Genomic DNA, 15,513 nt, shown 5'->3' with positions numbered 1-15,513 from the left:
TATTTCTTCTATCATGGCACATTGTTTTATACCACACTGACTGTTCATTAACATATTATTTTTAGAGTAACAGCTCATGCACGCACAGGGAATGTGCTTAGTAAAAATTATAATAAAAAGGATTTTGTTTGTTTGTTTAAATAAAAAAACTTTAAACTATATAAAAGTGTGCGGAAATTCATATGATGTGCAATATTACAGGAAGTAAAAAAATAAAACCCCAAATCTAAAGATTTTATTTACATCCAATTTTTAATTATGAACATTTAATTCTTTTTTGCTGTGGGTAGATGCCTTTATAATTTCAGCACTAACACGTGTTCACTCATGCATAATCAGATTATTAAACATGACTTTTTCAAGATTCTTGAATTGTTTACCGCATCATTATGAAAAAGGTTTGCGTTTTATTAGGTTTTTGTAAAGTGAGCTATTATGATTTTTATTATGATATTCTGACTTCATTGTTTTCTTTTTAGGTATTTAAACTATTTTAAACGCTCTTCACATTCATGCAAATTTCAGGAGGCTTGTTTTAAGGCTCTGTGTAAAGAAATCCATGTGACCTGCACATCTCCAGATCCAAACTCGCATGATTCGTATCGCAAAAGCATTTCATATGTAATGAGATCAGATCAAGGCCTGGGTGAGATGATGATAAAGACATTTAGACATGTCACGCTATGGGTTTCTGTAATTACGTGATGTTTGTGGAGGAGTTGTTTATCAAATCCTCTTAGATCCTGTCTAGTTTAGTCAAGTTTATTTCTATAGCGCCTGATGAGCAGCCTTGGCGACTGTGGCAAGGAAAAACTCCCTTAGATGTTATGAGGAAGAAACCTTGAGAGGAAACAGACTCAAAAGGGGAACCCATCCTCATTTGGGTGACATCAAGAGTTTGATTATGGTCTTTAAACAATACAGAACACTGGAGAGTGAGAACTAACATGAGCATTGGAATGTAGGATTATGAGTAATGTTCTTTCTACAGTCTTACACAGTCCTGTACCTAAGATACAGTGTGGATTGTGTATCAGAGGAAAATATTTGTCCAATTTTGTAAGGAATTAGATTTGGAAAAGTAACTGGACTTTTGTTTCAAATTTATATTTATTACATATATATATATATATATATATATATATATATATATATATATATATATATATATATATATATATATACAGTGAGGAAAATAAGTATTTGAACACCCTGCTATTTTGCAAGTTCTCCCACTTAGAAATCATGGAGGGGTTTGAAATTGTCATCGTAGGTGCATGTCCACTGTGAGAGACATAATCTAAAAAAAAATCCAGAAATCACAATGTATGATTTTTTAACTATTTATTTGTATTATACAGCTGCAAATAAGTATTTGAACACCTGAGAAAGTCAATGTTAATATTTGGTACAGGAGCCTTTGTTTGCAATTACAGAGGTCAAACGTTTCCTGTAGCTTTTCACCAGGTTTGCACACACTGCAGGAGGGATTTTGGCCCACTCCTCCACACAGATCTTCTCTAGATCAGTCAGGTTTCTGGCCTGTCGCTGAGAAACACGGAGTTTGAGCTCCCTCGAAAAGATTCTCTATTGGGTTTAGGTCTGGAGACTGGCTAGGCCATGCCAGAACCTTGATATGCTTCTTACAGAGCCACTCCTTGGTTATCCTGGCTGTGTGCTTCGGGTCATTGTCATGTTGGAAGACCCAGCCTCGACCCATCTTCAATGCTCTAACTGAGGGAAGGAGGTTGTTCCCCAAAATCTCGCAATAAATGGCCCTGGTCATCCTTTCCTTAATACAGTGCAGTCGCCCTGTCCCATGTGCAGAAAAACACCCCCAAAGCATGATGCTACCACCCCCATGCTTCACAGTAGGGATGGTGTTCTTGGGATGGTACTCATCATTCTTCTTCCTCCAAACACGTTTAGTGGAATTATGACCCAAAAGTTCTATTTTGGTCTTATCTGACCACATGACTTTCTCCCATGACTCCTCTGGATCATCCAAATGGTCATTGGCAAACTTAAGACTTGCCTGGACATGTGCTGGTTTAAGCAGGGGAACCTTCCGTGCCATGCATGATTTTAAACTATGACGTCTTAGTGTATTACCAACAGTAACCTTGGAAACGGTGGTCCCAGCTCTTTTCAGGTCATTGACCAGCTCCTCCCATGTAGTTCTGAGCTGATTTCTCACCTTCCTTAGGACCATTGAGACCCCACGAGGTAAGATCTTGCATGGAGCCCCAGTCCGAGGGAGATTGACAGTCATGTTTAGCTTCTTCCATTTTCTAATGATTGCTCCAACAGTGGACCTTTTTTCACCAAGCTGCTTGGCAATTTCCCCGTAGCCCTTTCCAGCCTTGTGGAGGTGTACAATTTTGTCTCTAGTGTCTTTGGACAGCTCTTTGGTCTTGGCCATGTTAGTAGTTGGGTTCTTACTGATTGTATGGGGTGGACAGGTGTCTTTATGCAGCTAACGACCTCAAACTGGTGCATCTAATTTAGGATAATAAATGTAGTGAAGGTGGACATTTTAAAGGCAGACTAACAAGTCTATGAGGGTCAGAATTCTAGCTGATAGGCAGGTGTTCAAATACTTATTTGCAGCTGTATCATACAAATAAATAGTTTAAAAATCATACATTGTGATTTCTGGATTTTTTTTATTTTTATTATGTCTCTCACAGTGGACATGCACCTACGATGACCATTTTAGACCCCTCCATGATTTGTAAGTGGGAGAACTTGCAAAATAGCAGGGTGTTCAAATACTTATTTTCCTCACTGTATGTATATATATATATATATATATATATATATATATATATATATATATATATATATATATATATATATGTTTACACTCACTTCTGGTATATAGTTTTTAGTTTGTATAGTTTTTACAGTTTTCTTGTACAGTACTGTATAATCAAGTATACAGTAGGTTTACTGGTCGGCGCTATATTAGGTTTTGTGTCTTGTGTCGTCTGTCTGCACTGTCTGTCTGCACTGTTTGCACCAGGTTGCACTCGATGCACTTTATGTAACTTGTGTTGTAGCTCTATGTTGTTTTGTTTGTTGTTGTTTAGTGTAGCACCAGGGTTCTGGAGAAACGTTGTCTCGTTTTTACTGTGTACTGTGTACCACTGTGTATAGTAGAAATGACAATAAAAGCCACTTGACTTGACTTGATATATAAGACAGTGTCAGTGCTGTGACTTATTAATCTCCTGCCTGTCTTCACGTGATATGAAGTCCTTTGGCGCTCAGCCTACTGCGTATTTGCACTGAGCTTACATTTCCGATCTCCAGGTCGTTTGCATGAGTATAAAAAGCAAGTCAGTGGGACGATAAGTGTAGCATGAGCACAACCTCGCCCCGCTGCTGTCTCACAGTGTTCTTATTACCTCATTACAAAGCACCACAATCTCAGTGATTCATTTTAAACGTGTTTTACATCTGATAATTTGCTTGTGCTGTCAGTGTGTGAATCTTAACCTCGTCACAAGCGATACAGTACCTAGCGATGGCGAATAAACATTTCGACTCGTCGTATGACGCGTTTTTGTTGTACCACACCCCCACTGTAATTCCGGCTTTCAGACTTTCATTAACTAATAAAAGAAAAGCGTGTCATTCTTGAGTAACTATTGACTTGTGTGTGCAGGTTGAGAAGCCAGGTGCCTGATGCGATGTGTTTGAGTGAGGAGCTGCTGTGGCTCCAGCAGAACCTCTCCAAGCTCAACTCGCCTGTTGTTCTCTGTCACAACGACCTGCTGTGTAATAACATCATCTACCAACAGAAAGGAGGTGAGCACCTTTACCTCACCGTGATTTCACTAATAAACCTACTGGCTTCCCCACAACACAATGTCCTGCCTGAGGTAGGCCCGGTTTTTACACTTTTCTGCACTTAAAAAAGAGAGAAAATTAATAGAAAGAGAATAAGAAAGGGAGAAAGAAAGAAAGCAAGCAAGCAAAGCCCCCCTTCAAGGCTTTCCTCGAGCTATTTCAAATTATGAACCATAGAAGAAAGTTTTTTTTTCCTCTATTGTGTGTGATTTATACAGCAAAAAAAAACTGTATGCTCGTGGAAATTAATGTATGCTTATTGGGTATTTAATTCCCCATGTTGTGTGATGCTGTGAATGCTTTTGTGTTCCCTATGAATAACCGAAAGAGAGTGCAAGTAGCGTGTTGTGGCTCGACGTGAAAGTCGCTCAGTGGCTGGCATGCGCTTCAAACGTGCATAGCTGCAACATTTGCGAGTGTTTTGTACGGAAGCTCCCGACAACAAAGGGCCCAAAAAAAAAAAAAAAAAAGCCACTTCCTTCAGCTAAAATTAACCACATGGTGTTAACACTGTAAAGCTTAATTCTCTCTTGTAGTACTTTTTAAAAACCTGCATAGAGACAGACAGAATTTCAGTCTCCCTTCACCTTTTGTGCTATTTCTTATTCAGAATAAGTACCACTGGGTCCACCTGTGCAGAAAAAACGTACCGTTTGTATGAAAAAATAAAGCCTAGGCACTCAAAGCCGAGGTCTGATTGGTGCTCTTGGTGGCGTGGCCAGGTGGGCGGGGTTTCAAAAGGGGGAAGTTCCTCGGTGAATCGAATCATTTTTTTTTAAAGAAAAGAGAAAGAAAGCAGGAAGGGGGAGGGACGCAGAGGCCGCTCTGCAGTGAAGCTGTGTGTGTTCTGTGACAGATGTGAGTTTGCCCCAAATCTCTTCATCTGCTACACAGGCCTATAGCCACTGACTGGAGCTGTTCTGTGTGTCCGGCTAGGATGCCAACGGGCCCGGTAACCACCTCACGTGTCTCTTTTTGTAGACCAACACTTCTGTCTACTCTTAAATCAGAACCTTGTTTGTTTTTTTTTTATTGAAAACAACACACACAATACATATACACATAGACTATAAGTATAGGAAAGCAAGGTATCATTTAGATTGCTTGCACACATGCACACACACACAAACCTTATGCACACTTTACACACTTCTTATTCTAGTTTAGAGAAACATAACTCTGTGTGTGTACTGTCATGGAGGAGGAGTAAGGCTCAGTGTTCTGAAACGTCTTCGGTCGCCTGACAGTCGCTTCTCCGAGCCACTAGAGGGCGACACTATTCCTGTTCTCCTCTTATCAATTCTTTATATCTTTGTTTATTTCTACTCTTAAAGCATGATGTACGGACATGAAGGGGGAAAAGGTCTCCCGATTTTCATGCTAACCCGTCCTCTTTTTTTGTTGTTATTGCCGCTCCGAAACATTCCAAACAAGGGTGAAAAAATTATCCAAAGGATTGTACTTTAATGTGATACTCAGACTCTGGTGCTGTGACTCACTGTACTAAACCCCCCCTAATTATTATTATTATTATTATTATTATTATTATTATTATTTAAAATCTAATCCAATAATTAGATTTTCCTCTGTGACTAATAATTGATGTAGCTTGGCCACATTATGCCTTTTCATTCCTGTATATATTCTTAATATAAAATAATATCTGACACAATCCACACAAATACGATCTGGATTGTTTTAAGAATCTATACATGAAATAAGATAAATAATGTATATATTTAGGCCAAGCAACATCATTAACTATGTGTCCTCAAATCCAAATTTCAGGACAGAAAATTGGAAATCTTTTCACAATTCACTGCCTGTGCCATCATGTTGTTTTTACATCAGGTATGTTTATGTCCTCATTTGGAGGCTGCCCGAGTTTAATGTCGGAGGACATGTTTTTTTATTAAGTTATTAGTACAGCGGATTGCAGTGTCACTCAAGTAGATCTCCAAGAGAAAGAAATACATTTTGTTATAACCAGAGACGGCACTGATCCATTCACCAGGCCCGGTATCTGTCCAGAAATCAATGTTTGATTGGATAGTTGGGGGGTGGGAAGAATTTAAGTCAATCCTGGAACAAATTGAAAACTAGTTTTATTTAAAAAATAAATACAAAATTATATATATATAATTTAATTCTAATACATTTTTATTTATTTATATAATTTTTTTTTATAAACCTGAAATGGATATAAAGTGTTTTAATAGAGTTTTAGAAAGAGAAATAGTTGATTGTGTTTTTTTTAATTAATGTTATATTATGATTCATATTTAGATAATATTTTTCAGTTGGAAACAAATCCAAAAATCTTAGTAGTTTTTGAAGAAAGCAAACATCGGGGATGAATCTAACTTTCAGCTGATATTGGAAAAGATAGTGGTGGTAGTGGTATCATGCCATCTCTGATTTCTTTTAAAAAAAAAAAAAAAAATTATGATTTTTATTTTATATCAATTTTAATTATTTTTTTTTAATAAATATAACATCCAATTAAACACACATAAAAGTCAAATGAAACCTTACATGACTGACTTACCAGAAAATATAAAAATCAAAAATACATAAATTTGCTTTTTGAATAAAAATAGATCCTTCAGATCCTTTGTACATTTTCCACCCCTGTTCCTCGAGTTTCTGTGATCATGTGAGAATCACATCGCTGCCTGCTTCTCTTGGCTCTGAAATGTTTTAAACACACATACACGTGCACATACACGCACACACACACACACACACGAATACACAATCTAAGCAGAAATCATGCGAACGCAGCTTCCTCACTTCCTCGGCTCACGGCATTCTCTTTAACCCCGATGCATTTGATGCATTATAAGCATGTCTTATAAGAGCATGTGTGTGAGTGAGTGTGTGCGTGCGTGCGTGTGAGAGAAAGAGAGATAGAGCTCGTATGTGCTCTATGCTCAAACCGCATGTCCTTATCCGCCAAAGCGCCTCGTTAACGTGTAACCGTCTTTTTTTTTCCTTTCTTCTTTTTGCTCTTTCCCAGCACAAAGCCTCACTCCGACTCCACAGTCACGTCACAGCTCAGATACAACAGTGTTGATTTGGTTTGTGTATAGATTTGTAATATTCGAGGATTAGGGAGGGTTTTGGACACCCTCTTTCAATGTTCTCTTCTAAACAAACCTTCCTTTGTTTGCCCTCCTCAGGACATGTCAAATTTATTGACTACGAATATGCAGGGTACAATTACCAAGCCTATGACATTGGGAACCACTTCAATGAATTTGCAGGTAAATTACATGTAAATAATAATAATAACAATAATAATACTAGTAAAATGAACATGAGTATAAATGTTTTAATGAAAGAATTTTTGCATTTTTTTCTTCCAGATGTTTTTATATACTTTTCATACATTAGATTATATATTATGGCAAATAAATTTTGAATAAAATGTTTTCAATATTTACATTATATCTAAAAAATAAGCCTGGAATATTTATTTATTTACTGTAGGTTAAAACATTTATATATATATTAAGGCTGTCAATCGATGAAAAATATTTAAGCGTAATTAATCACACGATTGTCGTGAGTTCACTCGTGAATAATCGTAATTTAATCCCACATTATTATCAGTTCTAAATGCACCTTGAATGAATACTTTTCAAGTTTTGAATACTCTAATCAACATGGGCATGAAGAAATATGGATGCTTTATGCAAATGTCTCTTATTTGTGAAATCAAACTCAACATAGTGCATGAAGACAAAATAATACTTGCAAATGTTTCAAAGTAATTATGGTGTTTTAAATTACGTAAATCATCAGAACACCAAAAGAAACTTTCGCTTTGTTTCCACACAGACAGGTTTGATTGCCGGATGTGGGCGTCATGACTGATTTGAGATTTGGCACATTAATAAAACAAATGTTTAGTGATTAAAAAACAATTTTCGGTGGAGTTTATTTATTATAATCTTTTATCTGAGTAAAGTTTATCTGAGAAAGTGAATAAATGTGTGTTGTGTTGAAGGTTTTAATTTCCCCTCATATTTATTAAATTTTTTATAAAAAAATAGTCACAGAAATGCGCGCTGCATTAATAAAATTAGTGGCGTTAAAATGGATTTGTGTTAAAAAAATGTGTGTGTGTGTGTGTGTGTGTGTGTATATATATATATATAGTTTCAGTTCAATTTGTTGATTACTGTGAAATTAATTATTTATTCATAATTAATAATAATAAATTGAAACTGTTCTATAATTAAATCTGTTAATAAAGCTTTTCTTTTGTTGAGTCGCCAATAAAAAGTTCTAGCCAGGTCACCCGAAAATGTGGATATAATAGCAGTAATAAACAGCTATTTGTGACTTAATTTTATTGTTAATTTAAATGTAAACGGGCGGGACCTGGTTGTGATTGACAGGTCTGAATGAGGTGGATTACAGTCTGTATCCTGAGCGTAGCTTCCAGCTGCAGTGGCTGCGAGCGTACCTGGAGGCCTATAAGGAATATAAAGATCTGGGCACTGAGGTCTCCGAGGTCTCGGAGGCAGAGGTGGAGGTCCTGTATGTCCAGGTGAACCGCTTCGCCCTGGTGAGTGTTTCAGCCACTTTTCCTCCCATGTTAAAAAGAAATGATAATTTATTATAAATGAATGTCATAATTTATGTATAAAACATACAGTGGTATGAATAACATCATTACAGTTATATATGTAACCGTAGCTAATTACGGTAAAGGCTGTAAACGGAACTGTATTGAAATACAGTTCAGACGTTTCTGCTCTCTACTCTTTTGAAACCATGTTATTATTTTCTTCCTCCAAAAAAACATGATTTCTCTCCAGTTTGTGGTGCATGAAAGCTCTGTAAAATAGAAATAAAAAACTCTCGACCACAATAAATTTCCATTAAGCGGGGCTGCTGCTTTATTGTCGATAACGCCTTGACGTGATGGACCTTGAAAAAACTGTGAAAAGAAACACTGCTCAGCTTTAATTAATGACGCTCGTTGCTTTGTTACGGTATTAAATAAATACATTTCGATATTTTGTGATTTGAGAGAAAAGACAGATGACCAAAAAAAGACGTAAGGGTAAACTAAAACAGATGCCGTGCCTATTAGAGTGAAAGGCGTAGCTGTAAAATATGGTTAATAAACCTTTTGAAGGCTGTGGTGAACTCGGGGCCTTGCACCACTGAATCATTGTTCCCATGATAGATAAATAATGGCGAATTCAAATCTTATCATGAGACGCTTTTTTTTTTGTCTCGCCTTTAACCTGCATGTCAATGAGCCAACTCAAACACAACTGGCATATCGGGTTTTTAAAATGTCATCACTCACAGGAAATCAAGCTGGGATAGTTCCCTGTATGAACAATAGCACTTATTTGTAGCAGAGGTGTAGGTTTTAATACTTCTAACACTTCTAATCCTAATTAATGATTCTAATGCATCAAAGTCTTTAAATCGACAGTGTTTTACACCTGGATTGTGCTACGTGATGAATTTTTGACCTGAAAATCTGTCATTTTTAAGTGTCAGCTCCCCCTTTTCAACACACTTGATAAAAACTTGCTTTCTTTGCCATCGGTTCCAATAAAGACTTCTTTTAACGAGGCTTTCGCAATCCTTCCAAAACAATTTTCCATCCAATCAATGCAAACTATTTAATGCCGCATTAATATTTCGAAAACAATGAGCTCTTTCTCTCCGTTGGAGCTCGTGAACAACTCGGGCAGGAATCCGAGCCGTGAAAATAAGCAGTACACTGAAATAATTCTCAGAAAAGTACAGGCTATGGATACTTGTTTAAAGTCGTAAGAAAGCAAGAAAGAAATGCTCTCGGTTTCTGTTAGCGATATAACATTGCATTACTTCTAAGGAACTTTCAACCCAAAAAACATTGTGGTCTGTGCCGTTTTTTTTGTTTTAGGTTTTAGTACTGTATCGAGTGACCTCTTGTAATGCAGGTGGTTCGGAAAAAAAGGATTTTTTTCAACAATAGTTTTGAGCAAAAACGTGTTCACGCAGAAAACGCTCTAGCTTTGTTCTATGAAACATTAGATCTCCACTAATGTGTTCACATACGCGGTGTTTAGTGTGTTTGAACAGAACCCTGGGGTGTTCTCCACCTCGCGGCAGTTCTATAGGAAGTCATGTTTAAAAGAGGTTTGATAATTTACAAAAGTTTCCCCAACAGTAATTTATATATACATATATACGTATGTTGAATCACTTACAAAGCACCTTCTGGGCACAGCTGATTTATATTTAACCACACCAACAAATCTCCTTATAAGGCTTAAACTTATATAGAGACAAAAATATATACATGTAAAAAAAATATATAATAAATGAGGAAACTGTTGTTTCCAGTTGCCATAGACATCCACTAACACTTTCCACAAGATGCCATTAACTTTGTCTTAGTTTTTATTTGCTATAATTAATAAATTCACAACATTTTAAGTAAATCAAATGGAAATTATTACGTGATTTAAACGCAATTATTATCCCTACTAACCCCTATTATAATTATTATTTAACGAGTATTAAAAAGTGATTTAACTCAAATCAAAACAGTTTTCTGGAGACCTGAGCAGCTGCCCTGAGCACAGAGCTGTAGCACAGAAGAACATTTTGAGACGTACACTGCATGTGGTGCACAATGTTATAACTAGTTAAAGTTATAATATTTTAAATGATCTCATTGATTAATGAAAGATGCTGCCTCCATAAACCAACATGGCAACCTGGGTGAAGGGTGTTGAAAGAAGTCTGATAGTGAAGTTAAGAGGGTGAACTTGTATATACAGTGGGTACGGAAAGTATTCAGACCCCCTTAAATTTTTCACTCTTTTTTATTTTGCAGCCATTTGCTAAAATCATTTAAGTTCATTTCTTTTCCTCATTAATGTACACATAGCACCCTATATTGACAGAAAAACACAGAATTGTTGACACTGTTGCAGATTTATTAAAAAAGAAAAACTAAAATATCACATGGTCCTAAGTATTCAGACCCTTTGCTCAGTATTTAGTAGAAGCCCCCTTTTGATCTAATACAGCCATGAGTCTTTTTGGGAAAGATGCAACAAGTCTTTCACACCTGGATTCAGGGATCCTCTGCCATTCCTCCTTGCAGGTCCTCTCCAGTTCTGTCAGGTTGGACGGTAAACGTTGGTGGACAGCTATTTTTAGGTCTCTCCAGAGATGCTCAATTGGGTTTAAGTCATTGCTCTGGCTGGGCCATTCAAGAACAGTCACAGAGTTGTTGTGAAGCCACTCCATCGTTATTTTAGCTGTGTGCTTAGGGTCATTGTCTTGTTGGAAGGTAAACCTTCAGCCCAGTCTGAGGTCCAAAGCACTCTGGAGAAGGTTTTCGTTCAGGATATCCCTGTGCTTGGCCGCATTCATCTTTCCCTTTATTGCAACCAGTCGTCCTGTCCCTGCAGCTGAAAAACACCCCCACAGCATGATGCTGCCACCACCATGCTTCATTGTTGAGACTGTACTGGACAGGTGATGAGCAGTGCCTGGTTTTCTCCACACATACCGCTTAGAATTAAGGCCAAAAAGATCTATCTTGGTCTCATTAGACCAGAGAATCTTATTTCTCACCATCTTGGAGAACTCCATGCGGGTTTTCATGTGTCCTGCACTGAGGAGAGGCTTCCGTCGGGCCACTCTGCTATAAAGCCCCACTGGTGAAGGGCTGCAGTGATGGTTGACTGTGACAACTTTCTCCCATCTTCCGACTGCATCTCTGGAGCTCAGCCACAGTGATCTTTGGGTTCTTCTTTACCTCTCTCACCAAGGCTCTTCTCCCCCGATAGCTCAGTTTGGCCGGTCGGCCAGCTCTAGGAATGGTTCTGGTCGTCCCAAACGTCTTCCATTTGAGGATTATGGAGGCCACTGTGCTCTTAGGAACCTTAAGCGCAGCAAAAAAATTTTTGGAACCTTGGCCAGATCTGTGCCTTGCCACAATTCTGTCTCTGAGCTCTTCAGGCAGTTCCTTTTACCTTAATGATTCTCATTTGCTCTGACATGCATTGTGATTTGTAAGGTCTTATATAAACAGGTGTGTGGCTTTCCTAATCAAGTCCAATCAGTATAATAAAAAATTTCTGGACTCAAATGAAGGTGTAGAACCATTTTAAGGATGATCAGAAGAAATGGAGAGCACCTGAGTTAAATATATGAGTGTCACAGCAAAGGGTCTGAAAACTTAGGACCATGTGATATTTCAGTTTTTCTTTTTTAATAAATCTGCAAAAAGGTCAACAATTCTGTGTTTTTCTGTCAGTATGGGGTGCTATGTGTACATTCATGAGGAAAAGAAATGAACTTAAATGATTTTAGCAAATGGCTGCAATATAACAAAAAGTGAAAAATTTAAGGGGGTCTGAATACTTTCCGTACCCACTGTATATTTGTAGGACATTAAAAGATATACATTTAAATATATACGATTTTAAATTACAAATTTCACACTATATTCTCATACTCTCTTTCTAGGCATCTCATTTCTTCTGGGGCCTGTGGGCATTGATCCAGGCTCAGTACTCCACCATTGACTTTGACTTCTTGGGGTAAATTTGCGACTCCTGACTAATCATGTCACCTTTCTGATTAAAATCTGTAATGTTACAAACGTGTTTTCTTTTTCTTTTTTTTTTCTGCACAGATACGCGGTTCTTCGCTTTAACCAGTACTTTAAGATGAAACCTGAAGTCACGGCACTGAACTTTCCAGAATAGTGCCTCTAACTGGGTGGTTGTGCTCCCCCTGGTGGATGTGGGCAACACTAGCAGAGCTCTTCGTTCTGTAGGTTTAAAGCTGAACCTACCAGGTTGAATGCTAGAAAACAAAACAAAACAAAACAAAAACCATGAGGAAAAAAAAAACATCTTTCTCTGTTCAGCACCTCCTTTTTAGTTTGTTTGTTATGTCAAGAGCCATCTCAAAGTGTCGTCGATGTTCTCATAAAAACCTGGGATGGTGTCCCTAGATGTTCTGCACACCCTGGTTGAACCATTGCAGTGAAAGGGGATTAGGACCAAGAAAACAAAACGAAACAAATAAACAAAGATGTATATATAATCTATATATCTATATCAAGGCCTCTATTCTTCATCACTGATAGAGTGGTTCAAATTGTGTATATTTGCTGTATATGTGGTAACCTCCCAGACTCAGTAGTGCATTTGTCATTCCTGGTTGTTTACAGTGAAAACGAGTGAATACAGGTTTACTGGTTCCATCTGCTAGCCGTTAGAGTTTTCAAATTCAGGCTGGAGATTTTCTAGCTGCTTTATGATCTGCAATTGGGGGACCAAAGGAACCTCACGTTGAGCTCATGCTTGCTATGTTTTTTTGTTTTTTTTTTCTCCTCTTGTCACTGTGAGACACTTTACTGCATTTTCATTATATGGTTAAAAAAGGTGCTTAGTGATAGTTTATCACTAAGGTATACTATCAGTACTACTATATTAGAGTAGTATATTAGTATATTTTTTAAATATGAGAGCAAGTAGCGGTCACCCTACACCAAAGTGCTGAGGTTCTTCCTTTTGTACAGAGTGCACAACCTTAAAAAAAAAAAAGAGATTTCTTTTTATATAAATAAGAAAAGGTTTGTTTGGATGGTTGTTGTCGTGGCCTTGAAGTGATGCCTTAAATAAGGACTGCTGATGGACAGACCATGATGCTAATCCAGCTCTCTTCAATTGGTCTTAAGTGTATTAACACTGAGTTTTAACTTGGACTTGTGAGACCAGAGTTGCACTAAAAAAAAAGCATCTTCATTTTCATCTAAACCTCTATAAATCACATGATCCAATATTGAAGAAAAAAAGTCACTAAACTCTATATAATCTCAATTTCCTGCAGTGCAAGTTTCAGTGTCCAGATTTTCTTTAAAAAGAAATCAGTTTCACGTCTAATTCACTCACGTAAAAAAAAACAAAAAACGGTGAGCTTCCAACAGCTCCACACCCATGAATTGTATAAAAAAAATTACAAAATATTACAATTGTGGTATTGTGCCAAGTGTACATTAATCAATGTTGTGTTTCGCAGTTTTTTTTTCCCTGCTAATCTGCATCCTGTTAAAAAAAGTGTGTAAAAGCTGTGTGTAAATGTTTTCACAGGACAGAGATTGAACACTAATTTCATACATGTGCATATGTTGAAACATTTCCAAGCTAATTGACATTTAACCATGGCCACAAAACTCCATGAAAGGTAAAGCTCACAAACATATATATATATATATATATATATATATATATATATATATATATATATATATATATATATATATATATATATATATATATATGGTGACTAAACTGTGGAGTACGTTTAATCTTCTTGTAATGCAGCTCAGCCACTGCAGTGCTTCCACTTGCCAAAGATATACACTAATTGTCCCTGCTGTTGTAAACATGATGGGTCACAAAATTTTTAATTAATAAATATGGAGTAAATAAGTCATTTAAACGCAACCATGTAATGTTATAGACAACTAACCTTGACTGAATAGGGCTTTAAAAACCTCAGTTGCGTCTCACATCTGTCTCTTTCATATTTATCAGCTTGTTTGAAACTGTAACAAACTGGCCGTGTTGTACATAATAGATACTGTGAAAAACCAGGTCTCTAGATTTGATGCTGTTAATAATTTATCCTTTCTCCTCTTCTCGCTCACCCAGTATAACATTTCTGAGTAGTCCAGACACCGGGATGTGTGTCGTGATTCACCAAATCACTGCTGAACCTTACGCTTCGAAAAGAAAATCAAAAATTACATTGTTTTGAAACAGTTCGTTTTCTGTCTGCCTTCGTTAGCAGGGCTGTTTCTTTTCAAACTGATGAAGTTTTTACTCTTGGACGTGTGATTGTACAGAAAATAATTCAGCGCAAGTGTCCAGTAGCACTTGAAAAATTGTATGTGAATATTTGTACATCTTTAAAACAGTTGCAATATCTTTACTTTGTGAGTTACTGTACATAAGCGAGATTTACTTTTCTTTATTTCCGGTTTGTTTTCTAAAAATGAACTGAATTAAACTGTTATGTTTTGGGGGGGAAGGGGAAAATAAAAAGATGGGATGTAGAGAGAACGTTTAGAATCTGTATTACTTTATTTGAATGCTAATAAAACTATCAAAACATCCTAGCATCATGTGCTGTGTTTTCTTTAAACAACGCTCAGCTCGTCGCTGCACTGCTAGCGGGATCTCTGAAAGCATTTTTTACACTGTGTACACAAATACCCAGAGTATAATTAAATACATTGTGTGCATAATTTCAATCAGTGAGCTACTCATGTTAAAGAAGCTAAATTGTTTGTCTTGGCACAACTTGGGGTAATTATTTAGTTAGCTTGGAGGTTAGCATGTTGAGTTATTTGACACTGTGTCATAAATAAGTACTATTAATTATTTTGGAAAAGAAAATGCTAACAAATCATTATTTTGAAACATATATAATACATAAACATGCTAAAATGAGCTTTAGAGCAATCATCTGCTTTTTTTCTTTTCCTGAGGCAAAAAGTAGTGGTGTTAGCAAAAAATCAACAGACAATTGGCTGGTGTTAAAGATAAAGTGGTTGGTCCAAATGGGCATTTTTTAAAAAGTATTTTTTTAAATAAAATTATCTTG

The 15,513-nt window shown here is 36.8% G+C and overlaps 1 protein-coding gene and 1 long non-coding RNA gene across 2 annotated transcripts in view; one reads left to right on the top strand and one right to left on the bottom strand.

Moving 5' to 3' along the window:
- etnk1 (ethanolamine kinase 1) overlaps positions 1 to 15,025 on the top strand; it is a 29,797-nt gene extending 14,772 nt beyond the window's left edge. Inside the window, exons 4-8 of the mRNA XM_083528027.1 lie at positions 3,671 to 3,813; positions 7,038 to 7,121; positions 8,262 to 8,431; positions 12,361 to 12,434; positions 12,530 to 15,025. Coding sequence (XP_083384153.1) covers positions 3,671 to 3,813; positions 7,038 to 7,121; positions 8,262 to 8,431; positions 12,361 to 12,434; positions 12,530 to 12,602 — 544 coding nt within the window. The 3' untranslated portion in view covers positions 12,603 to 15,025. The remainder of the gene's footprint in view (positions 1 to 3,670; positions 3,814 to 7,037; positions 7,122 to 8,261; positions 8,432 to 12,360; positions 12,435 to 12,529) is intronic.
- Positions 8,594 to 12,415, bottom strand: LOC310718932. Its single transcript, XR_014531315.1, has 2 exons — positions 12,265 to 12,415; positions 8,594 to 10,645 (listed from the first exon to the last, which is right to left on the bottom strand). It is a non-coding gene; the product is annotated as an uncharacterized lncRNA (long non-coding RNA).
- Positions 15,026 to 15,513: the final 488 nt, after the last annotated feature.

This window comes from Silurus aristotelis, assembly GCF_946808225.1.
Source record: "Silurus aristotelis genome assembly, chromosome: 24".
NCBI lineage: Eukaryota > Metazoa > Chordata > Actinopteri > Siluriformes > Siluridae > Silurus > Silurus aristotelis.
The sequence above is the reverse complement of the archived record's forward strand: the minus strand, read 5'-3'. Positions and strand labels throughout refer to the sequence as shown.